Source organism: Melospiza melodia, chromosome 6 (genome assembly GCF_035770615.1).
Source record: "Melospiza melodia melodia isolate bMelMel2 chromosome 6, bMelMel2.pri, whole genome shotgun sequence".
Classification (NCBI taxonomy): domain Eukaryota; kingdom Metazoa; phylum Chordata; class Aves; order Passeriformes; family Passerellidae; genus Melospiza; species Melospiza melodia.
Genome location: NC_086199.1, coordinates 47,044,215 through 47,069,933, shown reverse-complemented (window position 1 = coordinate 47,069,933; position 25,719 = coordinate 47,044,215). Strand labels below are relative to the sequence as shown.

The following is a 25,719-nucleotide window of genomic DNA, read 5'->3' as shown; positions in this document are numbered from 1 at the left end:
GGAAGAGGTGGTGATGCAGGTTTTGAATCTGCCCCTTTCCTCTCGGTGTGAGTGCTCTCTGCTGGTGCTCAGTGACTCTGGGCTCTGGCCAGCCGGTTTCTGGCACAAGGGGACCTGCAGGAAGTAGCACAGAGGAGCAGCATCCCTTGCCAAAATCAGCTGCTGTAGCAGTTCATCCTCTGCCCATTCTGTCCTGTCTCCTGCAGGAGTTCCCTTTATTTTCGTGTTGGATATGTTATTTTCTCTGTAGTCTGGCTGCCACATCTCACTTTGTTGTCAAAACTGTTTTTTTTTTTTTTTTCCAAAAACTGCCCATTTCAGGTGATTATTTATCCAGTAGAGAATGGCAAATTGCACAGTTTTGGTGTTTTTTACCTCTTGATTTGGCCACTTGTGCCAAGATCTTTGGTAGCTTCTGCTGCAGGAGGCCTGTGAGAATGGGCACACAAGGGTATCTGTACTCCTAGGAGGAGTGAGAGAGGAAACTCCTGTGCATAGTTCTTGTAAGTCTCCTCTCTGCACTCCAATGAAACTCTTTGATTAAGTAAAGGTCTGTTCATGAAGAAAATCTGGTCTGAGTTGCTGCCAGCTGCAGAAGAACTTTCAGCTACAAGGGGATCAGGATTTTCCTCCCCTGGTTTTTCCTTTCCTGGTGTCACAGTTGCACAGCCTGTTAAAAATATTTCCCAGTAAATTTCTTTATTAATTCTTGGGAAAACCTGCATATACTTACTTTGGAGTGAAGGTGGCATGTCTGCAGTTTGGTTTTGTCTTGTTTCTCAGATATTTAGGCTGGATTGAGGGTAGCATGTGTACTTTTGCACAGCATTGATGGTTTGCACTGAGTTTTAGCTCAGCTCATGGCAGCAACAGCTACTGAACATCCTGAGTGCCTGTGCATGTAATTTGGGTAATTATGCAGGGGGCTGTTACCCAGCAAAGCTGCCAAAGCTTTCCTGAGTTTATTGATATTTCACGGGGCCTTTATCTACACAAAAATCACTATTTCTTGTCAGTAGGGCTACTGGTGGCAATAACACCCTGCATATTTGGATCTAAATGAAGGGCTCTGATATCTTTGTCAGCAGCAACATAATCTGCGTGTTTGGTTAGTAGTTATAATAGTTATTTGTCGTCCTATTTGTAGGACTACAAGCGCTCAGTTTGTACAAGGATTATCAGAGTGTAACTGATGGCCATAGTAATAGTAATAATAATAATAATAACTATTACTATTACTATTATTATTATTATTAGAGTTAAGTGCTGGATGCAGAGCTGAGCAGGCTGATAACACCTCTGTAAGAAACTTCTTGTTGAATTTGTGTGGCCAGTATATTCTAAATAAAAATTTGTGACCTGGTGCTTTCAGGTCAGCCTGAGTAACTCCATGTTTAAAGAGGTTCAGAACAGAAAATCAACCCATGCACCTTCCCTTTCTGAGGTGGAAAGGTGGTAGGAGATAGAAGGAATGTCTGCAGCCATTGAAACTGCCTGCTTAATTGGTTTTGATCATATAAGCTCATGAAGTTCAACTGTGACCTTTTTTAAGCTTATTCCAAATGTAAAGGAGTTTCTGGCATCTGAAGCAAGTCCATGAAGCTGTAAAATCCCGGCCCTGTCAATGGAGATCTTCTGAACTGCCAATGAAGGAGCAGCATGCACCATGTGAGATGAGACTACGAGCTGTTTAACTCCAAATGCAGGAGCAATGTGCACCCTGTAAAATGAGATTCTGAGCTGTTTGCTGCAGGCCATGTGCAGGTTCAGAGGGTCAGACATGGCCACAGCCTCTCCTGTTGTTTTTGGGCTCTCGTGTGTTGTGGTTGCTTGATCACGTGGATTTTGGTTTCAGTTCTTTTTCCATGGCTCTGGGTTTTGAGAACAGACCCATTTCAAGAAAAATCCAACAAGTTGTAAAGTTCACAAAGGCTGAGAGCAGTGATTGCTTTTAGACTGGAGTAATTGAAAGGACTGGGATTGTTTAATGTAAATATAGTGTGTCCAAGTTATGGGTAAAGGAAAGAGCAGAGCTTGGGTGTTGGTGGTTGGGTAAAAGAGCCACAAAGAAAACAGAGGCATGCAGGGTCATACCAGCCCTTAGTAACTTCCTTACTTAGACCAGCTGTTGCTAAACTACTCAGAATTTAGAGGCAAACAAAACCAATGGAGGAGAAATGGTGCTATTATTTAAGGGAAGTCCAGGAATTAGTTGGATAAATAATGTGAGGGGTGGAAGAGGGATTCCCTTCTGCTGGAGGTGCTGACCCTTTGCCAGCTGTGGCTCTGAATTTAAACTGGTGTTTTCCTTGTTTCTGTGGTTTTCACTGTAAGAAACTTTTCCTATCATCTTTCCACTCAGCAAATGTGGGCACCTTTTGTTTAAAGAGTGCCTGGGGATAGAGCAAAAATTTCAAGGACTTAATTTCAAGTGTATAAGGCTTTTAAATACTGGTGATGCTGAAAGGAGAGTGTCTCCTTTGTTTCACAGTACTGAAAATTTGCCTAGGGTCTCATAGGTGGCCATCGAAATAACATGCTAAGATTTTCAAAATCAGAAATTGCTCAATACTTGAGAAAATTTCTTTATCTTGAACTCATTCCTAAAAATGTTTTTGAAAATAGGACGAAATGCCAGAATGAAAGTACATTTTGTGTAGCTGTGGATTGGTAGAAGGTCAGGCTGCTGATGCAGAAATACAAAAGGCAAGGGAGACCTGAGGCAATGTGTGCTGAAGTCACAGAGAATGGTGTTACATAATGCACATGGATGCAGTTGCTCAAGGAACTGTGGGTGTGGAGGCCTGAAACCCTGGTTTGATTAAATCCCTGGCAGGATTTAATCAAACTTTTCAGATTCTGTAAATAAACAGCTCAACACCTGGGACTGCAGCATCAAACTGCACTTACGGCTGGTTTGGGTTTGGATCTCACAGAGCTGCGCCTCAAGGTCAATGGAAGACTGAAATATACTCAGTGAGGAGGTAAAAATCAGACTTTGGGAGGGTCCCTCGCCACTGTCTCCTGCATGTCCTTGGCTACCTGTTCCTCATGCAATAGGAAAGGTGTGCTCCTCACTTTGTTACTCTCTTGGTGCAACTGATTTTGTTTAAATACACACGAAAATACAAAGGGCTGGAATTTGGCCATATTTTTTCACAAAACTTGCCTCTTTTGTCATTGTTAATCTAATTCAAATGAAAATTTGATTAAAGAATGCATTAATTTGGTGAGGTGGATTTATCATACTTGCAGGAGTTTGGATGTGTGATGATTGATGTTTACAATGCAAATAACATAAGTTTTTTAAGACATCCCACTTCTTTGGTATTTTTTCTGTGCACTAATCTTAAAATTTCTAGGGTACAATTAAACATAATGCACTTCTGCTCCAGAGAAAAGCACAACAGAGATAATGTGATACATCTCCTGTTACAGCTCTGCTTCTCTCATTAGAGTACAGATTGAAAAAAGAGATAAAAATATTGATGTTCTGGTGGAATACAGGCACATTCCTACTTTCTTTTTACCCAGCTTGGATGTGTTCCTTTGCAATTGTCAGTTCTGTTCCTTGCTGGAACGTGTCATCGCCAGGGGGTGACATCACTACTGAGTTTGTGCAAGTCGGAAGCACTGACTTCACCTTCAGCACTTATTTCCCTGAGCTGTTCCCAGTGTAGAGCAGGCCCTGAGCAGTGCTGCCCAAATGAGCCAAAATGCACCACAGGGGCATGGCCAGTGTTTGGGTGGTGCTGATGAGCTTGACAGTGAAGCAAGGGATTACCACTGAAAACATCATCTGGCCTTGATTTCTAGGTCTGCCAACAGAAACAGGAATGTATTTTCCATTGGGCTTGGGGTTGTTGGGTTTCTTGTTTTGGTTTTGGTTGGTTTTTGGATGTATTTCTGCACAGGGTTGCCTTGCTCAGCAAGGACTCAGTTGACCGATTTAACCAAGACCCCATTAAAATGGATTTCACTCTGCTCTGGGTCACCTTGTCACTGGAGTTTAAGTTCAGGAGAAGCACAGAGGAAATATTTTGGGGTGTGACTGGAGTTTCAGAAGTGCAGAAGCACAGTGTCGCAGACATCTTTTCATTAAAAATCCTTTCCTTAGGATTTTTCCTCCTGAGAAGCTGAGAGGCCTCAGGAACAAAATGTAAACAATGGTTATCTGCTGCTGTGGGATGCAACAGGTGCATCTGTGATTGCTCTCATGTGGTTGTTTCTAATTAATGGCCAGTCACAGTCAGCTGGCTCAGACAGAGAGTCTGAGGCAGCTGCCTTTGTTAGCATTCTTTCTTTTCTATTCTTAGCTTAGCTAGCCTTCTGAGATGAAACTTTTCCTTCTGTTCCTTTTAGTGTAGTTTAAATGCAACATATATCATAAAATAATAAATCAAGCCTTCTGAACATGAAGTCAACATTCTTATCTCTTCCCTCACCTGAAAACCCCTGTGAACACCATCACAGTACAGAGGAAATATTTTGGGGTGTGACTGGAGTTTCAGAAGTGCAGGAGAAGCACAGAGGAAACATTTTGGTGTGTGCTTTGAGTACACCAGCCAGCACTGGTGTGTGCAGGGCCAAGGACCAAGGAACAGATGAGCTGGGAAGGGACAGGAACCTCCTTGTTAGTGGCAGGAAACCTGCTATTATCAGTCAAAACCAAAATACAGGTGTCCAGAGAACAGGGAGGTAAAAGCAGCAGCACACTCATTAAAAAGCATCCACCCTGTGCTTGTTTCCTGCTTTCAAGTGTGGAAGTGTGAAGGTCCTTTCTCTTGTTTTCTCCAGTGTATTTTGCTAACTCAAGCAGATGCTAAATTATTTTTTCCTATATTTTGCTACACTTTACCTTCAGAAATTCCACCAAAAATCAAACACAAAAAGACCAAAGGAGAAGCTAAATACCAGCTTTCTTCAATTTCTGGAAGAAAATGTGCCTGTGTAATGAGTTTCCTTAAAGTGAAGGGAACTCTTATTTCCTTAGTATATATCTGCAATGGATGGAGAAGAGGATTACAGAGCTGTCTGTGGCTACAAGTGTCCAGAATGGAAAAAAAATGAACAGAATAAAAGCAACTTAAATTCACAGAAATCACTGAGTTTTAGATTTCATTCTTAACTTGGATCCACCAAACTGAGAATTTGTCCCTTTTTAAATTTGGTTGAGGCATGAGGTTGTTTTGCTGGAGTTTTTACTTTTGCCTCAGTAAGGCAGTGAAATTATTCAGGAATAAGCGTTGTCCACAGCTGCACAGCACCAGCTCTCACAGTGCAGCTCGTTTACCTTAGGGAATGTGGAATTTAGATAATCAATAGATATTTGCAGCTCTGATTTCCTTCAAGACACTGGTTGTAGGTATTACTCTAGAGACAATGTTTAAAATATTTCAGCAGTGGGGATTTTAAAGATCAATTTCAGGAGGATGGAAAGCAAAACTGGTTGTAGGTATTGCTATAGAGACAACGTTTGAAGTATTTCATAGTGAGGATTTTAAAGATCAATTTTGTTGTAGATATTCAATCTCTGTCTAAAGATTTGGGGTTTTAAGTACATAAGGTAGTAGCTACTTGAAGATTTGGTGTGAGATGTTCTGCAGTCAAAATCATCTTTTTATTTGTGTTCAGATAATAAGAGAAATATCCTTTTTCTTGGCGCAAAAGAGCTATTAATAAGGCTAAATAGAATTGACCAGATTATGACTTAAATCTCAACTTCTGGTGCCTTGGCAATCCTCGGTTAACAGGGATCCAGCAGGCACCAGAGCACCTCAGAGCAGCCTTCACCTGCCTCAGGAACAGGCAGTGTCAGTGTTTGGAATAATTCCTTTCATTTCTGTGATTGTGCTGCAGGGCTGTGCAGGTTGGGTACAGACAGGATTTGTCCCAGATTCCACCAGGCTGTCAGGGATCCTCTCCTGTGGCTCAGGCTTGGTGGGGCTCTGGCATGGCAGGAGCTGCAGCAGTGCTCCTGCAGAGCCTGGTGCCCTCCCTGCCAGACCCGAGCACTCCTGGCTGCTGGAGAAGCAGTCATGGCAATGGCCCTGCTGTGTCATCCCTTTCTTTTGTGTGAACCGCGGGCTGTGTCTGCTCACAATTCCCCTGACAAAGTGAGTGAAAATGCACTGAGATGGAATTGTTGCCAAGAAAGACTCAGCTTGCTGAGGCTCCTGCTATATGGACTTGGGGTCAAGAAAAAAAGAAGTCCTTTGACATTCCAATTTTTATACTTTCTCTTTGTTCCATTCCACTGCTGAAATGCTGCTTTCACTTGGATGAAGGAGGTGAAAATCGAATGGGAACATTTCAGAAGGATGGAAAGCAAAACCGCTCTCCCCAGCCACTCTGTTCTGCTGCACACACACTCTTCCCTCCAGATTTCAGCTCCTTTTGTGGTGAGAAAAAATGTTTGTGCTGTTAAATGCTGCCAGGTCAGGAAAACTGTTTCCCTTGCTGCTGCCCCGTGACTGTGCAGCCTTGTTGGAGCGTGGCTGGTGCTGGGATGGCAGCCAGCACTGAGGAACTCAGAGGGGCTCTGAGCTGCCTTTGTCTGGCTGCCCTCAATGTGCCACTGTTTGCCAGGATACTTGCCCACTCCATGCTAACTGGGGGGATAATTGCACAAAGCTCATGTCCAGTGTAAACAGGAAACAATATGCTTCATTTATCTTTGCTAGCCATCTAGTTCCCTTCTGTCAGCCTGCTAGGAATGGCTGGTAATTATTTCCTGCCAGAGAATATGGGGTGATAAGTTAACATTAGGGGCATGGCATCTAAACCCAATCTCCCTTATTATTCAGGTGAAATCTCTGGTTTTCACCTGATTGAAAGGCTGAGAGAAGTGGTTTTTTTCCTCCTGTATTAGAGAAGGCTCTGGGGTGACCTAATTGCAGCCTCCCAGTACCTGAAGGAGCCTGCAGGAAAGGTGGGATGTTTTGAAGGGCATGAAGTGACAGAACAAGGGTGGGGAGCTTCCACCTGAGAGAGAACAGCTTTAGGTGAGATATAAGGGAGGAATTCTTTCCTCAGAGGGTCTGAGGTACTAGATCAGGTTGCCCAGAGAATTTCAGGATGTCCCATCCATGGAAGTGTTGAAGGCCAGGTTTGGATGGAGCTCTGAGCAACCTGGTCTGGTGAAAGGATCTCTGTGCATGGCAGGGGTGTTGGAACTGGGTGATTTTTATGGCTCCCTTCCAACCCAGGCTATTCTAGGATTTTATGATTACTCCAAAGTAGATCACATCCTATATCTGCAGCTGTTCAGCTGGTTTTTCTAACTGGGAAACAAATAGTTCCAGAAGTTCATACTTTAAAAAGGCTTTTCTCAGTTCTTATGGGAGTTCTGCAACTGTGAAAAGGTAAAGTGTAATTTTTTTTTTAAACTCAGTAGTAATACAGCTCACTGTAAAAAAAAAATCTTAGTGTTACTACAGCAAATTCTTGATGGTTTAATAAACATTTTAAACCAGTCACTTGACTGATTATGGTTATAGTTGAAAAGTGTCTCATACTTAGTGAAAAATCATGGGTTTATTTTCTTCTCTTTTAACCCTTGAAGTTTAGGAGCAGTTTTCCTTTGCATTCTCACATTGGCTGTCAGCATGAGGGAGACTGTTTCCTCCAGTGTCACTGTGCTGGTGAGCACATCAACCTGTGACTCAAAACAACAACTGACTCAACAGCTACTGTGTGCAAACTGCTTTAATAGTGGTGAAAACTCAGACTGGCAAGTCAGAACAGCACCAGTTTTTGTTTCTAAGTGGTGAGAAGCACAGGACTGTGTGAGTTACCTGTGCAGTCTGACATTGCCCTGGTGTGAGGGGATGCAGGGGCACTGCCTGGTGCCTTTGTTGCTGCCCCATGACACCTCCTGTGTTTCCAAGGCTTGCCAAACTCCAGGTGTCCCTGCTGGAAGTTCAAGTGGTGCCTCAGGTGCTGAATGAGAGCATCTCCCCCCTGAGCAGCAGCAGAGCCTTGCACACCCTGCTTTAGGTTCCTGTCATGTGTACAAGTTCCCTGACACTCTTTATCCAGCTCTCCTGCTCCAGCTTTTGTGCTGGGTGGAGCTGAGCCCGTGGCAGGAACATTCCCTGTGCAGCCCAAGGGGGGGGATTTAATTTGCCTGCATTTCCTACTCAGGTTAATGGAAAAGGTATGTCAAAATTAGCTGGAAAAAAAAATTCCTACCTTTCTGTTTTTCTTCCTTTGTTCTTCTTCTATCGCTCTTCTCAAGGAACACAGCATCAAATGAGTTTAAAGGTTTTCTGTGTTTAGTGGGATGAAGTCTGTGCTCTGATAAGTGATGTTGTGTTGTATTTACTCTTTTGACAATGTTCTTTAATTTTCTATAGTTTGCCAGTAAAATTTTGTGGAGCTTTTTGAGAATATTTGGGTGAAATTTTCTCCTTTGCACCCACCCAGAGTAAAACACCCTTGGTTTAGCCCTGGGTCTGAGTGACCTGGGTGTGACACAGTCACAGACTGCTCTTGATTGATTTACATATTCAGAGTTTAAACAGCAGCATGGTAATGGGAGAAAAAAAAAATGCAGTCCCATTGACATTAATGTTACTGGAAGAAACACAAACCCTTCAGACAAAGGTTTGTACAGGAAGTGAAATTGCTTCCATGTCCAGGAAAAGTTACAAGAATCCAGCAAAAGCTATGGGACACTGAATGTTGAAGAAATTATCCAGCCTCTGGGCATTTGAGGTGCTCTGCCTTTAGAGGATTAAGCTGCTTCTTTTTTTACTGGTTTTACTACACTGGACTCATTTATGTAACACCTCTATGTAAAATACAAGTTTTAAATTTTTATGAGCAGGAAAGAGCAACTTAAGCTATGGATTTTTTGGAATAAATTTTTTTGAATAAACAGATAGGGCTGTTACCTCCTGTAAAATTTCTGAAAAACTTGGCAGCCAACATTTTCATTTGGGGAACTTTCTTTCAGAAGACAAAGTAAGATTAGTTCAGCCAGCATACATTACACAAGTAGACTTTACATATTTAAGAGAGACTGGAATGGAGGGCTATTTTAAAAAAAGATGCAATGTTTTTTGTCTGATATTTTTGCCTTTTCCCTTTTTGGTGTAAGCCACGCTGGGTTTGCCTTCCAAAAACCACACTTGTTTTTCCTGTTATATAACCCTTTCTAAAGTTTTGTTTAGTGTTGTGACACTTGCATCAAGCTTTTCCTGCCCCTGATGTGCATTATTTGAAGGGAAATGAAAGCAAAACTGTCACATATTTCTGGTCTCCTTGGAAAGCTTCCCCTCTGACTGATTTTTACAGTCCCATTTCCATGTTTTTCTACTTATTAGTATTAGCCTTTTTACCTCAGTTGGGTTCCTAGCTGCAATCATGTCCCATTATCTCATAGAAATTCCCTTAACCTAAATATTTAAAGAAGTATCCCACTGGTAAGCAGATGTATTCATTTCTTCAGAGTGCTCAGACTCTGCTGGCACAGGTTAGAAAGTGATTGATCATTTTCATGCCTTGAGTTGTGTTGAGATTTAGTTGCATTTAAGGAAACAAAAGTTATAAAGTTTGAAAGATTAAACCACTTTCCTTAACATTTGCTTAGAAAGACACATTTTTATGATCAAGGCTCTAAAATAATAAGCAGAGTAAGTGTGATGCATTTCTTACTCACTTTCAAGGAATTACACAGCTTTTGGTAATTAATCCTCCTACACACAAGCTATACAATGACTTGGGTGTTGACTTGTGGCACAGGTGCCAGCATGGGCTGGGCTGGGATGCACTCACTCCCACTGGTGTTGGCCCCTCCCAGGAACAAAATCAGAGTTGGACTCTCAAAGTTAGGAAGTCCCCAATTAGCAGGCATACAAATGTCTCTGCTTACCCTTGCTGTGTTTCTGGAAGCTATTCATAACATGGTTCTCACTGCAAGGACAGAAGAAGTTTTTAAAGTAGTTGTTTTCCATTTTCAGAAATGAGCTGCCGTGTTTATCAGATGCTCCAGAGATGGAAGAACAGCTTAATGGAAATAGAGTTTAGAGTTTCTCTGTCATTGAATTAACAACACCACCAAAAGAAAGAACCTGAACTTTCTGCACTGTTACAGTCTGTTTTTTTGTGTTCTTTTCTTTATGATAAGAATTGGTTTTGGACTGCAAATCTGAGCAAGCTGAACTAAAACTCACTTCTCCTTTTATTCAGTTTTTGTTTTTTTTAAAATTGGAATGTCTACTGAAGCTATCAAAATGTCAGCTGTTACAATTGAACTGGATAAGATTTCGTCAGATGAGACTGACAGCAAAAGAGATTCCAAGCCAGACTTGAAGCAAGGCAAATCCAGTCAATCATGTGTTGATCATCATCATGGATTTCAACTTCACTGCTCACGTTCTGCACCAGCTGGTAAGGATACATTTCTATTATTTATTTCCTCAAATCTGTGTCTATTTATTCATGTAATGTGGCAATTAAACTTACAGTTGTAAGACCCAACAAGGAAAAATAGGAATTGATGCTGTCATGCAAGCATTATAGGAATTAATTTTTAGTTCAGCTAAAGGGTGGGAACAAATGATCGTTTAAAAAGAATCTGTGTCTCCTGAACTCTCTAGAACGTGGCAGGGATATTCCAGGAGCCTGTATCCTTGGCATTACAGATGGATGAACTTTCCATAGGAGATGATACAACTTTTGTGTGAGTAATAGCAGCCTGAGCTGCTGCTCTGAGAGGAGACTTGGCCAAGTGTGTCTGTAAGCTGTGCTCTCTAGTGCCCAGCACTGTGGCTCCTTGACTGCTTTTTTTCTTTTCTTTTTGTCATATGTAAAGAGGGAAATGCATTTTGCTTGTTTTTGTATTGGACAAGTGTTATGTACAGGTGTTATACTCACAAAAATGTCAATTTTATGAGCATTGTGAAACTTAAATTCTTCCAAAAATTTATAGACATGAAAAATACAGACTGTAGCTGCCTTGGATTATCTAATATAACCAAGGGGACACATCTGTAGTTAATTAATGGAATCTCAGTTAATTTATATTTATTATTTAATAATAAACACATCTTCTTTAGTATTGGATAGCTCTTCACATGGGAAAAACCCTTCTGAGAATAGCTACTCTGATTTCTCTTTGACTATGTATGCATTATGGCTTTCACAACTCCCAAAGAGTAATTTCACTTTCATCATGTTTTCCCTTGCCCAGAACAAAACACAGACTTGACAAGTGGAGAATATCTGAGTATTGACACTTGATATCCTGTAGTAGGACAACTGAAATGCAGTGCAAGTCTGCACCTTTCAGATTGGGTGAAGTAGGTGAAGATATGAATCAAATAAATCAAAATTATATTTTCAACTTTGCAACACATGTTTGGAACATTTTCTAGTTATAAATTCAGTTCTTACACATTAAAATGGTCTAATGGTTGGGATCTTTCCTTTGCAGGAAATGCAGATGGCTTGTGCTTTCCCTAATAGAAATTTTCTAATTTCTCTTTCTCTAAAGCTTTCAGTAACTTTTGTAAAACAGAATTTTCATAGTCGATGCACTTCTGAAATTTTCTGTTCCATGACAGCAGGGTTTGTAAGGTCAGGAATTGTAAGGTCTGTCTGCTCCTCTGGGATCCTATTGCATAATTTTCAAAATACCTTTCCTACACCTACAAGCGTCACTAAAGGACTTATATGTGTGCTGGGTGACTTGCTGAGCCATATTCATTAAATGAAAAAGTAACCTTTTTTGTCTTGTTGATAAAGAATTAAATGAACTTCCAGTACAAGCAACATAGTGTTGTTCAGAATTCTGCAAAGAAGGTAATAAATAAAGACACTTCCTCATTTGATTCTTCCATTCAGGAAAAAATAATATTTTCTTTTAAAAAGAATTTTTAAAGGAATGTTAAAGGATAAACAGTTGGAAACACTGGTTAATATTCCTGAAGCAGAATAACAAACATCTAATCAGAGTGCTAATAAGCATCTCTGACAAATGTTTTGTCTGAGTATGGAGATTTTCTTGGATTATATTTTTGCATTGTGAGCAGAATCAAATGAATACTGATGCATTGTCTTAGTGTTTTGGGGTGTTATAAATGATCACTTAAAGGAAATTCCATCTCATTTTTTTACTTTGTAAAGTTTTCCTTGATATATTTATTTTACCTGTCTTTAGACAAGCCTTTTGTAGTTTCTAGTGTGGTGCTGTATTGGTTGAAGTCTGAATGGAGAAGTGTAAACAAGTTCTATTTGCCTTCCACATGTCTTTTCTTAAAAGTTACTAAAAGGAATTCTTTCCTAAAAAGAAGTTCTTAAAATGAACTTCTGCTTGCTCAGCCATGGCTATTGATAAAATTAAGGAGCTCTTGGTTATACTAAAATGATGGACCCTATTTCTTTCAGTAGACTATTTACCAACAATGCTGTTTGTCAGGCAGAAAAAAATTCAAACTATAGTAATTGACAGAAATTTTTCTCTTAGAATTAAGTTTTGGGTTGGTGTGGTTTGTTTGTTTGCATTTGTTTCAAATGGTTATATAAAAACCTCCAGGGAATCCACATCCTACATCTGAGTGCTGCCCTGAGGTTTGGCTTCTCTGCCCCAGGGGACTGCATTTCCACAGCTGCAGCCTTGGGAATCTCTATATTTAGTGGCAATGCACTTTAGATTTTAAACTGGTTTTTTTTGAAAATAATTTTTCAAGGACTCATATAAAGTTGTTCATATCACCAGGAAATGCTATGAAAACATGACGTACTCAGTGTTAACCTACAGAAAAGCAGTGACAGAGAACACCTCCTTGTCCTTCTGTTCAATTTGCTGTTCACAATATTGTTTCCTTTGAGAGGTTATAGTTTAAAATTTATTATGCAGTGCTTGTCATATAATTCTTTTGGTATATAAAGCAGAGGATTCAATATAGAGAGATTTCACTTAAAAAAGCTTTCCATGTAGTGCTGATGTGTTGCTACTTTTAAACATAAGACTTAGAAAAAGTGAACACTGACAAAGTGGTATCCTGAAATACACTCTGATGTTCAGGAAATGTTGCTGTGACAGAAAAATATTAACCATATTTTTATTTTGTTTTATTTTCAATTCTGATGCAGGTACCAGTCCAGAGGGGTTTTTTTTTGGTGATCTGCACGTACATCAAAAATACACTGCAGATTAATAACAGAAGAAGAAAAATAACTAAAGTATGGATAAGTTCTGAGTACAGAGTAACTGTACTCTTTTTTTTCATGTAGAGCCTTATTGAAATCTTTAGGTGAACAGATCAGAGACTTCCATGGTGTTTAGATTACCTGGACTCTCTCTGGGTGGGAGCCTGAATGGAGCAGTGACACTTTAGACATGGCAGATAATGTGAGGTTGGGAGGGATTGACATCTTAGAGATGTTGAGCAATCTTTAAAAAATCAAGCCCATCTTGATTTTTAAGATATTTACTCTGCAAAGAAGAGTCTTTAATACAATATATAACATGAATGAAAGTGTCACAGCCACAGCACTTTGTCTGCAATGGAAAACAGGCTGTTCCTAATATAGAAATACAGAACCATTTCTCTGTTTTACTGCTGAGAGTAGAATTTCCTCCAAAACCTGGTCTATTTGCTCTTCAGACTTCTCACAGCCGACAAAGCTTATCTGAATATTGCAGATGTAAATATTTGTGCAGATTTAAACCCTCTTATCCCTGATATTTGCTTTTCCACTTCATCTCTTGTTAGTCTGGAAGAGACTGAAAACACTTGACCTAAATCTTCATTGGCCAAGTCAGAGTGCAGCACTTGAGCTGTCCTGAAATTAGAAATGCAGAAAACCACATGGGTTTGACTCTGTGACTGTTACTGGAATGGTACAAGGCTAGAAGAACACCTACTGGGTTTTGCCTTTAATGTGATTCTTTCACTGATGAGTTTTCTGGGGCATCTCCTATCGTGAATGCAAGTGAAGAGAAAGGGGGAGGAAGAGAATATTAGCTCATACAGGGATGGAGTAAAGATGTACCATGAGCTCCAACTGGAAGCTCTATCACTCTTTGGCACTGCCCTCTGAACTAGAATTTCATTAATAATACACAAAATGAGCCTATATCTAAAGAATAATTCAGAAGTAGCAGAGAGGCCTAACACACTGAGGCATTCACCTCTTCCTCAGGAGTCACAACTTCTGTCCTTACAGGGTGTGGATAAATGGAAACTAAACTGAGCCAAAAATTTAACTTTCCCCAGAGGCATAATTTATCTTCTTCATTTGCTTCATTTACATGTACTTCCTTCGTTTAACGGGCTATTTACTTTCAGTGGAGAATGGGGCTTTCAGCAGACTCCAAGAAAAGGCACTAATGACTCGTAATAGTGGATTTTGTTTCACAAATTATCTCAGTAGCAATAGAAGTATGTCTATGTAAAGGGTATGCTGACCTCACAGATCAAACTTGCCTTGATGTGAAATGTGAGGTCAATAGCTGCAAAACAGATGAGTGCAGGTTTGGTAGCAACAGTGGAAAAATGGGAGCCAGAGTGAAGTCTGAGAACTCTTCCTGTAGCACAGTGTGTCTTACACTTGCAAAGCCTGAATACAACAGTGAAATACTTGCATTTTATCTCTGTGCTTAAGTCCTTTTTACTTGAACAATGAGCATAAATTGATGAGCAGGTCTCCAGTATGTTGGAAGATGCCAAATGACTCAGTGTAGATGGGGAGATCACTTAGGAATTTCAGGTTTCTTGCAAGTTAAATCTTGAGTTATGTGTCTATATGCAACTGTAACAATGTGTTTTTAAAAGCGGAGTCTGAAGCCTGTGAGCATCATAACTAGAATGGACTGATGGTCTTGAATCAAGAACTTTGGTAAGTAAAGGGGGCTCCTATGGTGATGCAGAATACAGTTGTATTTCATGTTTTAACACTGAATTAACTGTAAATGCTCATGGATCTAGACAATATGCAGTCAGGAAACAAATGATGTCACTTAGTACACTGTATATAAGCTACTTCTTGCAGTGTTAGAAACCCCAATATGGGTTATTTCATTATTACACTACTAAAAATGGATAGAAACTCTGGCAAACTTTATAAACCCTTGTGATATTTGTACCAGCATTGTAATATTATCTACGTTAATCTGATTAAAAAAACCAAAATAATAAGCAAAGAAAAAAATCTTATTTTTATTTTTCTTCCTGAAAACACAAGTTTAGTAAAATTTAGAAAGGACGTCATGGGAGAGAGAGAGAATTATATGGAATTATCTGTGCAGGAGCTGAATGTTATAAATTGAAAGTTCTGAGTGGTACTGGAAGACTCAAGGGTCTTTTTCCAAAAGTATATGGTGAGAAAGGATTTGGCTGCTTATTAACCTCAGTCCTAAAGTGTGCTGTTTTACTGGTAAAAGAAATTGGGAATTGTGGGATCTCAGCACCTCAGGACTGATGTGCAGAGTGACCGAGACCACCCTTGGGGGGCTCGGGAGTCCTGAAATGTTGCCAGAAGTGTCTGGTGGCTGGACTTTGATCCTACACGGGAGATGACACCTGTATGAGGATGGGAGGATTTCACTGGGGTAAATGGTGAAGGGATAAGTTAATTAGAGTGTGAAACACAGGGTTTAAGATTTCTGTACACGGGGTCTAAAGAAGTAAGATGGAGGAATTGGGGCGTGTCCTGTCCTTCTTCTTCTTCTTCTTGGCCTCCATCTTCTGTGGTGATGTTGGCACTTTGGGATTGGTTATTACTAAAAGTGCACTGGTTAATAAGGGTAAAAGGTATTGGGGAAAATTGATAAATATTGTATACGTAATTTTGAATATAAAGATAGGTGACCGCCCCGGGGGCTCGCAGTGTGCTCATGGCTGGCTTGCTGTGCAGACCTCTGTTGGGCTGAGAGAAAATCTTCTAGATAAACAATTAATAAACACCGAGACCGAGAAAAAACCTGAAGCCTTTTCTCGTCCTTTGAAGCGCGGGCTGTCCAAGGCCATCCCGGGCCTTTCCAGGTCATTAAAACAGCCGAGAAACCGACAAGGAATGGTATCTTCAGGAATTATGTATCTATATATGCAAAAGTATTTGTAGTCATTTAGATCTCTCTCATTTTGTGCTCCTGCCTTTGTGGGGGAAGAGGAAGGGCACGTTGGAGTCACTCAGATCCAAATACATCTATTTCTTGTGGCAGGACAGCTATGTCAAAACTATCTGGCTGTATAGATTTTGGAATAGGTAGCCTCAGGCTTCTGTTTTGAAGATTTGACTATTTAGGATTGTTATTTCTCAAATGCATATATTCTTTTGAGTATGAAAAGAAAACAGATAACACTTCAAAATAGCACTCTAAATTGCATGATGTATCATAAATCTTTTAAAAAAGCAATAGTCCTTGTTCTGCTGCTATATTTTCTTTATACGTTATACTTTTTGTGTTTTAATGCAACAGGCTTTCTGTAAACTCAGATTGTAGTCAGATGCCAATATTAATTTCTTAAGGTGCTGTTAACAAAAAAGGTAGTAAATTCTTTACCAAATTTGATTCAAAAGCACTTAATGATGTATGTCAAAGATGAACTGTTTGTCCTACCTGTTTACTGAAATACATGCTAATTTCTACAGTGCCTTCTTGAATATCTTGGAAAAACTTTTTTTTCTGAGACTTCCTTGTAGAAAATAAATTCTCTTATTAGCAAAGTCTTCTTCTGGTAGGTACATTAACTCTTCTTTTCCTTCATTTGTTTTTCTCCCATTATTTTCCTGACCTAATAAAGAATAACAGGCCAGCGATAATGGGCACGGTGCTGGGACCATGAGTATGAGGGCAAAACTGATTTTTGCTTTCTCTACCTGGGCATTGAGAAAGAACTAAATATAAGAAATTTATGAAATCACTAAATTAACTTGAGTCAGCCCACATTTAAGATTATTCTCATCTTATTTTGGTACACCTTTGCCTTTTATATTCTAAAGGTTTTGATTTTGATACTCAAAGAACATCCAAAGAAAACCCCCTTGTAGAAGTATTAGTTTACTCAATCCTTCCTTCACCCAAAAAACATTTTGCTGAACCTGACTAAGTGAACTAATGAATTATTTAACTGAGCCACCATCAAAAGCTCATGTTTCCATACTCTATGTTCCTCCTGCCTGATTCTCTTTTGCCCAAGGTCTGCATGGACCTTCCAGGATCCTGGCTAGGGGAAGCTCTGTTAGTGTGGCTTTAAGGAGAAAATTACTAATGAATAGATGTTCTTGCCCTGTCAGCTTTGGCAAGGCAAAATGCCTTTTTTATAAACTCACTTTGACAGAATAAAGACTGGATTTAATAAAGCCAGTCTTTCAGAAAGGCAGTTCCTGGAGTGTATCAATCAAAGTGCAATTATATTGACCTGTGTGTTTCTTAGAAATGTCTGTCTTGAAAAATCCATGAACTCTATTTTATGGGAGAAAACTGGAAGTTTTCACCCATAAAATAAAAAACAATGGAAATAGAATATGAATTTGCTAGGATGGTTGGCTTTCCTGCTCTTCGAGACTCTATAGAACACCTAGTATGAGTTGCCAATTGTTGCTGCTCACTTCAATTGACTAAAAGTTCTGTCAAAACTAGACAGAAATTGGAGTAATTCAATACTCCAGTTAGGAATAACGGAGACTCTATGTTTATGCACTCTTTTTATTTTTCTTAACAAAAACCTTTGGAGAACATAAATCTTCTCAATTCATAGATAATCAAAATAAGCTGAATGACATCTTATTATTTTTGAGAGTGATTTCATCTTGTCCTCTGGGTAATTTAACTAAATGACGCAACTAATGCTCAGGGGTTTCACCTTTTTTCTTCATTTCTGGAAGAATGCAGTTTGTACATAGTTTTCACACAGGATATGACTGGCCTCTTCACTTACCTCAGGAAGGAAATTGTGAGGGCCATTCAAACAAGTACAAATAGTTTTTCTTAATTTATTTATAGACATCTTGTCATCCTCAAAATTCACAGAGTTTATTACAACACTTTTTTGGCATGTTTTCTTTCTGTTAATAGTATTTGTTACAGTAGAATTAAATATGGTGCCTATTACTTTTATTTTTATAAAATTTTGTTTTCTGCTGTTCTGATTTCCATATGCTTTCCTTCTGAACTCCTTTGCTGTGCTGGGAAAAGCAAAGCACAGATAATGGGGAGGTCTGGGAAGGAACTGTTATCTTCTTCTGCCCTTCATAACCCAAAGGAATTCCTATACAGACTCAGGTCAAAATCACTTTTTTGATATCCTGTGGTGGCAACAATCAATATCCACTATTTCAGAGGGGAGGAAAACAGGAAAGCATCTTGGTCACGTTTCCAGGTTTTCTATCTTCAAAGATATCCTACCACTTGTTCCAAATTAGCAGCACTGAAGCACTGAAAGGGTTATGGCTCTCGGCTTGGGGAAAATGCAGAGTTCAGTCACTTGAGGCAGATATTCCCACACCACTGCTCTCACCCAGTTCCAGCCTGGGGTGAAGGGTGTAAAATGAATCTGGGAGGAAAAAAAGACTCTCTAGAACTGATCATCTTATGATTATCCCTCAAAACACTAATAATTAACACTAGGAATTTGGCTCATAATCTTGTTTTCCCATTTTGTCGCCAGTGTTGATCCCTTTCTTTCTGCATATCTCATTTTTTTCAAAGTTTAACAAGGTCTGTTGCTCTCATTTTTCCTTGCAACAAGAAAATATTATCATGTTCCTTTTGTTTTACTCATTATAAAGCTCTTGAAACAATCTTTGTCTCTCCTCAACTTGCTAAATTTTCCTGGCCTTTGCACAAAAGTGACTTGCCTCATCTGCCCATCAACATTTTTGGTTTAATCTCATTTGGGAATTTCACTTCACATTACATGGTGTTTGGTCTTTGTTTGTTTGGTGTTTGTTTCTTTGTGGTTTTGTTTGGTTTGGGGTTTTTAAAGTCAGTTTTCTCATTCCTTTCCACTTTTGAAGTGATAATTATTTGTAAGCATAATATATTTTAAACATGCATCTTTGGTTTCTTCCTTACAACCAGCAGTTTACCTTTTGGTTGCCTTCAGTACCTTAACATTAATTTCATTGCTTTTTTAGTACTCTGACTTATTTCTCATTTTGAGACTGCAACTTTTTCTTGTGGTGCCAAATAGACAAGTTTCCACAGAAACTATAAGGCTTTGTGCTAATTTGAGCTAGAAAACAAGGGACCTTAAGTTTCAGCTTCCTTGTTTACTCTTCAGCCTTTCCCATTTGGCCCCTTTCATGGTGTTTCAAGGCTACCAATAAGCTCAATGTTTGTTACTATTTTCACAATTAAAAGAGGAAGAACATAATTGTGGAGCCACTGTATTGAGTTTGCAATCATCTGTCAATGTTTGTCATTTTGCAATTCCTTTTAGACCATCTTGATATCTTAAAGGTTTAGGTCTTGTACTTCTTGCAGTAGGTACTGATAAATTACAAGCTGCCTTTTCACTGAACATATAATTTTGGGTACTAGAATCAGAGGCAGAGTAATTGACCTGTTTAGGAGGGTGTACATGTGGTATTTTCAGGGTCCCCTGGACAAAGGGAAGAAAATGATGAATCTGACTCCATGTTCTTAGAAGGCTAATTTATTATTTTATGATATTATATAAAAGAATACTATACTAAAACTATACTAACAAATAGAGAAAGGATACTTACAGAAGGCTGAAGGATAGTAATGAAAAACTTGTGACTTTCTCCTCAGAGTCTGACACAGCTTGACAGTGATTGGTCATTAAGTTAAAACAATTCACATGAAACCAATCAAATAACCACTTCTTGGATAAACCAACTCCAAACATTCCAAAGCAGCAAAACACAGGAGAAGCAAATGAGATAATACTGTTTTCCTTTTTCTCTGAGGCTTCTCAGCTTCCCAGGAGAAGAATCCTGGGCAAGGGAATTTTTCAGAAAATATGACAGTGACACATACAAACATTTACAAGGGTTGCTTGTAAAATTTCTACTAATCAAAAAGTCAGATGTGACCAGTATTGAGACTAGAGTTTACAGTATTTTCTTAACAGAAATCGTAGTCTTACAGTTGCACTATAGATGAAGTCATAGAGGTGGTCCCTGTCTCAACTTTTGCTCCAAGTCTTACTTCTAAATAAAGCAAACTTTTTAATTTTTTCTTTTTGTTGTTGTTTAACCTCTGCAGGCAACTAAGCACCATGCAGCCATTCTCTCACTCCCCCACCAGTGGGATGGGGGAGAAAAGCCGGAGGATGAAAATGAGAAAATTCAAGGGTTGAGATAAAGACAATTTAATAAGCAAAGCAAAAGCAGTGAATGCAAGAAAAGCAAAAAAAGGAATTCATTCCCCGCTTCCCATGGGCAGGTGGTCAGCCATCTCTTGGAAATTAGGGCTGCAATAAATGTAATCATCACTCCAAATGTTCCCCATTTCTTCTTCTCCCTGCTTTATATACTGGGCACCATGTGGTGTGGGATGTCTCTGGGTCATTTGAGGTGAGCCGCCCTCACTGTCTGCCATCCCAGCTCCTTGTGTGCCCCACCCTACTCTGCTGGGGCAGAGGGAGCTGCAGAAAAGTCATTTACACTCTTTGAGCACTGCTCAGCAGTAATGAAAACATCTCCATGTTATCAGTCCTCTTTTCAGAGCAAATCCAAAACACAGTTCCACAGTAAGCAACACACTTAGAAAACTGTAGTGAACTTACTCAGGAAGAATGCAGAATTTTGCCCTGGCTGAACTTGGCAGGTCCACGTGGAATTTTTAGGACAAAATCTGGAGAGTGGTGGAAAAGCTACGGTCTGTTGATGGTGAGGAAACCCATCTCCAACACTGAAAACATGATCCAACATTTTCTTTAAAGCTATGATCCTGGCAGGTACATGTGGACTCTGGAATCAATTACTAGAAATAGATTAGCATTGTGTTACTTAGATAATTAAATATATTCAGGTAATTTTTTCTGTTTGCTTTTTTAGTAGTTGGAATCCCTCTTTGTATTACTTTGTCAGAAATTACTGTGTTAACATGGTGGTCCCAAGAACTTTGCCTCTGTTCTTATCGTGCAATCTTTCTGCAGAACATAAAATTGATTGTCAGGCATAGCTTCATGGCAAATTTATTTTTGTCTTGTGTATTCTCCCATCAATAACCTTTCTGACTCCCTTTCTACTTAACTACCATGATGGGGGATTTGTGCCTGGATGAGTGACTGTAGAGATCGATAGGTAAAATGTGCTTTGGGTTTTTTTGCATCCATGTTCACAGAATTATTGATTCACTTCTTTGCATGAATGTTGCAAGAAACAAAAGCTCAGCCTGTGCTTCCTTGAAATCTTTGGACTATGTGATATCCAAACCAAGTAGAATCTAATAGAGGTGGGTTTTTCTGGGCTAATAAATGAACAAGTTCTAGACTTAGCAAGGTGAGTGCAGGCCACAGTTCTGGTATTCCTTCACTACATGGTGATTTAAGTCAGTGTTAAACTTGATGGTGGCTTATAAGGACATGGCAAAAGATAGAATCTTGTCTGCAATTCTTTGCTGCCTGAAATTTTTCTGAGACTGAGGAGTTTGTTTTCTAAAAGGAGAAAGAAGTGCTTTATTAAGTAACTGATTTATTGCAATAATTGGTTTCCTGGTTCATGTAACTTGATTAAATAATCAATTGATAAAATGTTATCTTTTAACTTTAATGCTATCTTTTGTCTTTTGAATGTTGTCTTAGCGGCAAGAATGGTATTTTCAGGTGCCCAGTCATCAAGAGGACTCAGTTCTATTGTTCAGAACAAGTTTCAATTTTGAAACTTGGCCTTTAGGTTACACTTAAGTATACAGTTCTAGAACTTTTCATATTCCATTTGTTACATGAAAGCAAATTCCACTGTTCTTTTCTGTGCAACAGTCTTCCTATATAAAAGCTATAATTCCACAAATATCTTTGTAACTAAATTGAACTGCACACAAGTGTGTCTCATGAAGCATTAGGCAGGTATTTTCAAAATTTTAAAGGTATTTGAGAACTTCTGGTGGTGCATGATTGATTTTCTTGATTGAAAACTAAATTGTCTTTGGAAATATTTTCAGTGTCAGAAAAGCATTTTTCATTATTTTTACTAACACAAACTTTTTTTCCTGTCCAGTAAGGCACAAGGCAGTTAAAGCTTCTTCTTTTGCATTTAAGTTCTATGCCTTTAAGCTCTGTATTTGCTTCATATAGTGTGAATTATGATGTATTTCTGCTTGCTGCTGTATAGTTTTGGTGTTTGGTTTTTTTTCTTAATAGAGTTCAATTTTTGAAAGAGGAGTTAGGTTGAAGTCTGTTACTTTATTTATAGACTATCTTGAGATTATTCTTTTGGCTTTCTCCCTTCTCTTGCTTTGGAAACATGAAAGTGGCATAAGAAAGGCTGGCTGAATGACACTCCAGCTAGTGCTGTAGTCCTTATCCCAGCAGAGACCTTGAGCAGATGTCACCAACTATTTTCAGGTTTCTGGAATCAATGGGGTAGTATCCTAAAGGAACAAATGGTGGAACTAGTTGAAAAAGTATCTTCCTCAAGATCTTCCTGGCCCAGATGCCAGAATGGAACAAAGAATTGTTCTTGCTGGAGTGTGGCTTGACTTGGCTTGATAGATGTCATATTTCAAAGAGCAGGCATGTCAACACTTGATGAAATGCTGTCTCTGCTTTTCAAATAAACAGAAACTCCTCTGTGTTTAGCTCTTGAAGGGAAGAATTGAATACAATTAACAGTTTATATAATATGTTAACCCCATGTTAGCCTTTCAAACCTGAGGTTACAAACTGTCTAGAAAATTCCTCAGAAAAATGACATGCTTTCTTTCACTGCATGTAGAAGGCACAGATAATTTCATGAGGGCACTGTTTTCTTCTTGCCTGCTGGAAGCTTGAGCTTACAAACCAACTTTTGCTGTGTTGGGGACCTTGCCTGTCCAAGCCACTGTCCCAGTGTCACTTGGTGCTCCAGCAGCACTGTGTCCCAAGGACAAAGTCCTCTGCTGGGCTGGAACTTCCCTTCTGGGGAGGTATGCTACCTCTTGGTGGCCTAAGAATACTAGGGGTGAAAAGATGGTTTGCTACAAACAATGCTGAAATGCATTTGAAAACCTTCAATGAATTTTAGATGAGACTCAACATACGTGTGTTATGCAGCAGGGAATGACTGATGGTGGAATGGAAAGCATTAAAGGAATCCCCTGCCATCTGGTATTGTTGATAGTTTGCTGGCATGATGACTTGCAGATTCAAAGGCAACTTGTACGTGTTGCCTTTGAAAAGATGTGTAAATATTTCTCTCTGCCATTATCATTAAAAGCTGTAAATATGTTTGGGAGGAAGAGTACAACTAAGATGAGTTATGTGCAGAGAAAAAAAAATTGTCCAAATCTACTACAAAATAACCTGTAGCTGTTATCTCCTAACAATTACATCTTTTACAGTTTTTTGCTGACAATACTTGGTGTCTAGTACTTGTTTAACACTATTTTACAAATGAGATCACAGGAACTTCAGTTTATATTATTACACTTTCAGCAAGTGCTGTTCTGAGTTAATAAAAATGTCTGTAGTGTCTCTGGCTAAACCAAACATAGCTGTTTACACCACGGAGCAATGGGGTGTAAGAGATGGGGTTTCATAATCCATGGTGAAGATCTTCTGGTTTTGATTGTGTGAACCATTATGATGATTTTGCTAATTAATCCCAAATAAACAGGAAGATGTCTGCTTCAGATAGAAAACATATTTCTGAATTCCAGCTTTATGACCTTGCTGGCCTTTTGTCTCAATCTACAGGTGCTCCTGGAGGCCTGGGGCTGGCATGGGGTGATGCTGCTCCCATGGGTCCCAGGTCTCTGGTCTTGAACTAGCAAGTGGGCTCCAGTTAACCTCAAAGCAGCTGAAAGATGACTGCTGCAGCTCCTTGGAGCCAGAGAGGGGAAAAGCTTTTTTGTGGTCTCACACTGGCCCGACACCAGGCACGATGGAAGACGCTCACTCACGTGCCCCTGCCACAGCTGGGCAGAGGAGAGAAAATTGAACAAAGGGTCCATGAGTTGTGATAAGGACCTGAAGAAAACACTCCAGGGGCAAAACAGGCTCCTTTTAGCGGTACAAAGTGAATTTATTACTAACAAAATCAGAGCGGGATAATGACAAAAACTCTTTATGTACCCTTCATTTATATATTTATATATCTATATATTTATATATCTATATATTTATATATTTATATATTTATATATTTATATATTTATATATTTATATATTTATATGTATATATGTATATATGTATATATGTATATATGTATATATACATATTGATTCCCAACCTATTTTCTTAAGCATTTAGCTTCTTTTTCATGCTTTTTGATATTTAATGTCCTATAGTTTCCACTCTTTTTTCTTACCCTTTGTAAACTACAGCCTGTGTATTTGGATCTTACTCAATTCTTCAGCCTTAAAAGATATAACTAGCTTTCTTGTCATGAGTGCATAATCAACTTTTGCTTGTAACTACAATTGATATTCATGTAGCTTAATTTTAGTTTCCTCTCCAAATGTGTCTTTCTTTGAGTAGATACTCACAGGAAAAATGGCTTTGGAGAGATGCAAAGGAGGTTTTTGCCAAGATATTGCAGAAACTTGGAAATTGGAAGTTAACTTCCTTCCTAGATCTTCCAGCACCACATATGGTATCAATCCAGCCAAAATTTCTTCTGTGAGCAGGCTTACCCAGATCAACCCCAGCCCTACCAGTGGGCATCCTCTTGTCTGTTTGGGTGCTGGAGCCTAGTCCTCACAGAATGCTGACTCAACTCCTCAGCTGAGCGTAACTCACACTCAGCACAGCTCCTCAGGAAAATTTCTTCATGCCTTTGGCATGTACATATCAATACTTTGGCTTTAGCAAAGCAGCTGGGCGGGTCCTGGCCAAGAATTGAAGGGTGTAGAAGTTGCCATAGCTGTCTGTGACAGTGGCAGTGCTATGTCTTATACAGAGTAGACTAAACCTCTCGAATTCCAGGTGTCTCCTATCTGCCAGATGTTTCTTTTCCTTCTCCTATAGAAGTTATTCTGGGAGCCACTGCTTTGTATAAATTATTAAATGTTTATCACAGCAATGATTTTCAGTCAGCTGGAATGACATGACATCAAATACCTTCCCTGTGGTCACATAAATATTCAATTGGAGTGAAATGGGCTTTGGGAGAGCAGAGATTTGAATTATTTCTTATACTTTCCAGAACCTTCACCATGAATCTTTGGTACTGGTAGAGGCAGTTCCATTAACAACCAAGGAAAAGGGGAGGAGAACCTAGGACTGAATGCCCACGTTTGGGTAGGGTGCAGACAGATAAATCCAAGGCCAGGAAGGCTCAGAAAGGAAACATTTGAGCTTTTTTTTTTTAATTTTAATATACCTAACATCTTATCTCTCCCTTACCCCACTGATTGTTAAAACAGGGCCTTGTTGATCCCTAGAGGACAAAATTCATGGATAAAAACAGTATGCAGTTTTTAATTTGTTCTTTGCAGTTACTTGTAACTGGATTATTTTCTAGTTTCAACAGCTTCTGTTAAAAAAAAAGGAAAAAAGCTGGAGTAGCTCCTGCCAGCCACTGCCTTCTGCAAGCAATAGTCTGCTTCCTAGCTATTGTAAAATCTACATCCAAATTATTGTTACATTACC

General features: G+C 39.2%; 1 protein-coding gene across 1 annotated transcript in view; it reads left to right on the top strand.

Moving 5' to 3' along the window:
* Positions 1-10,217: 10,217 nt before the first annotated feature.
* The window catches only part of ANO3 (anoctamin 3), a 108,046-nt gene continuing 92,544 nt past the window's right edge, over positions 10,218-25,719 (top strand). Inside the window, exon 1 of the mRNA XM_063160525.1 lies at positions 10,218-10,395. Within this exon, the coding sequence (XP_063016595.1) occupies positions 10,218-10,395 (178 nt within the window). The remainder of the gene's footprint in view (positions 10,396-25,719) is intronic.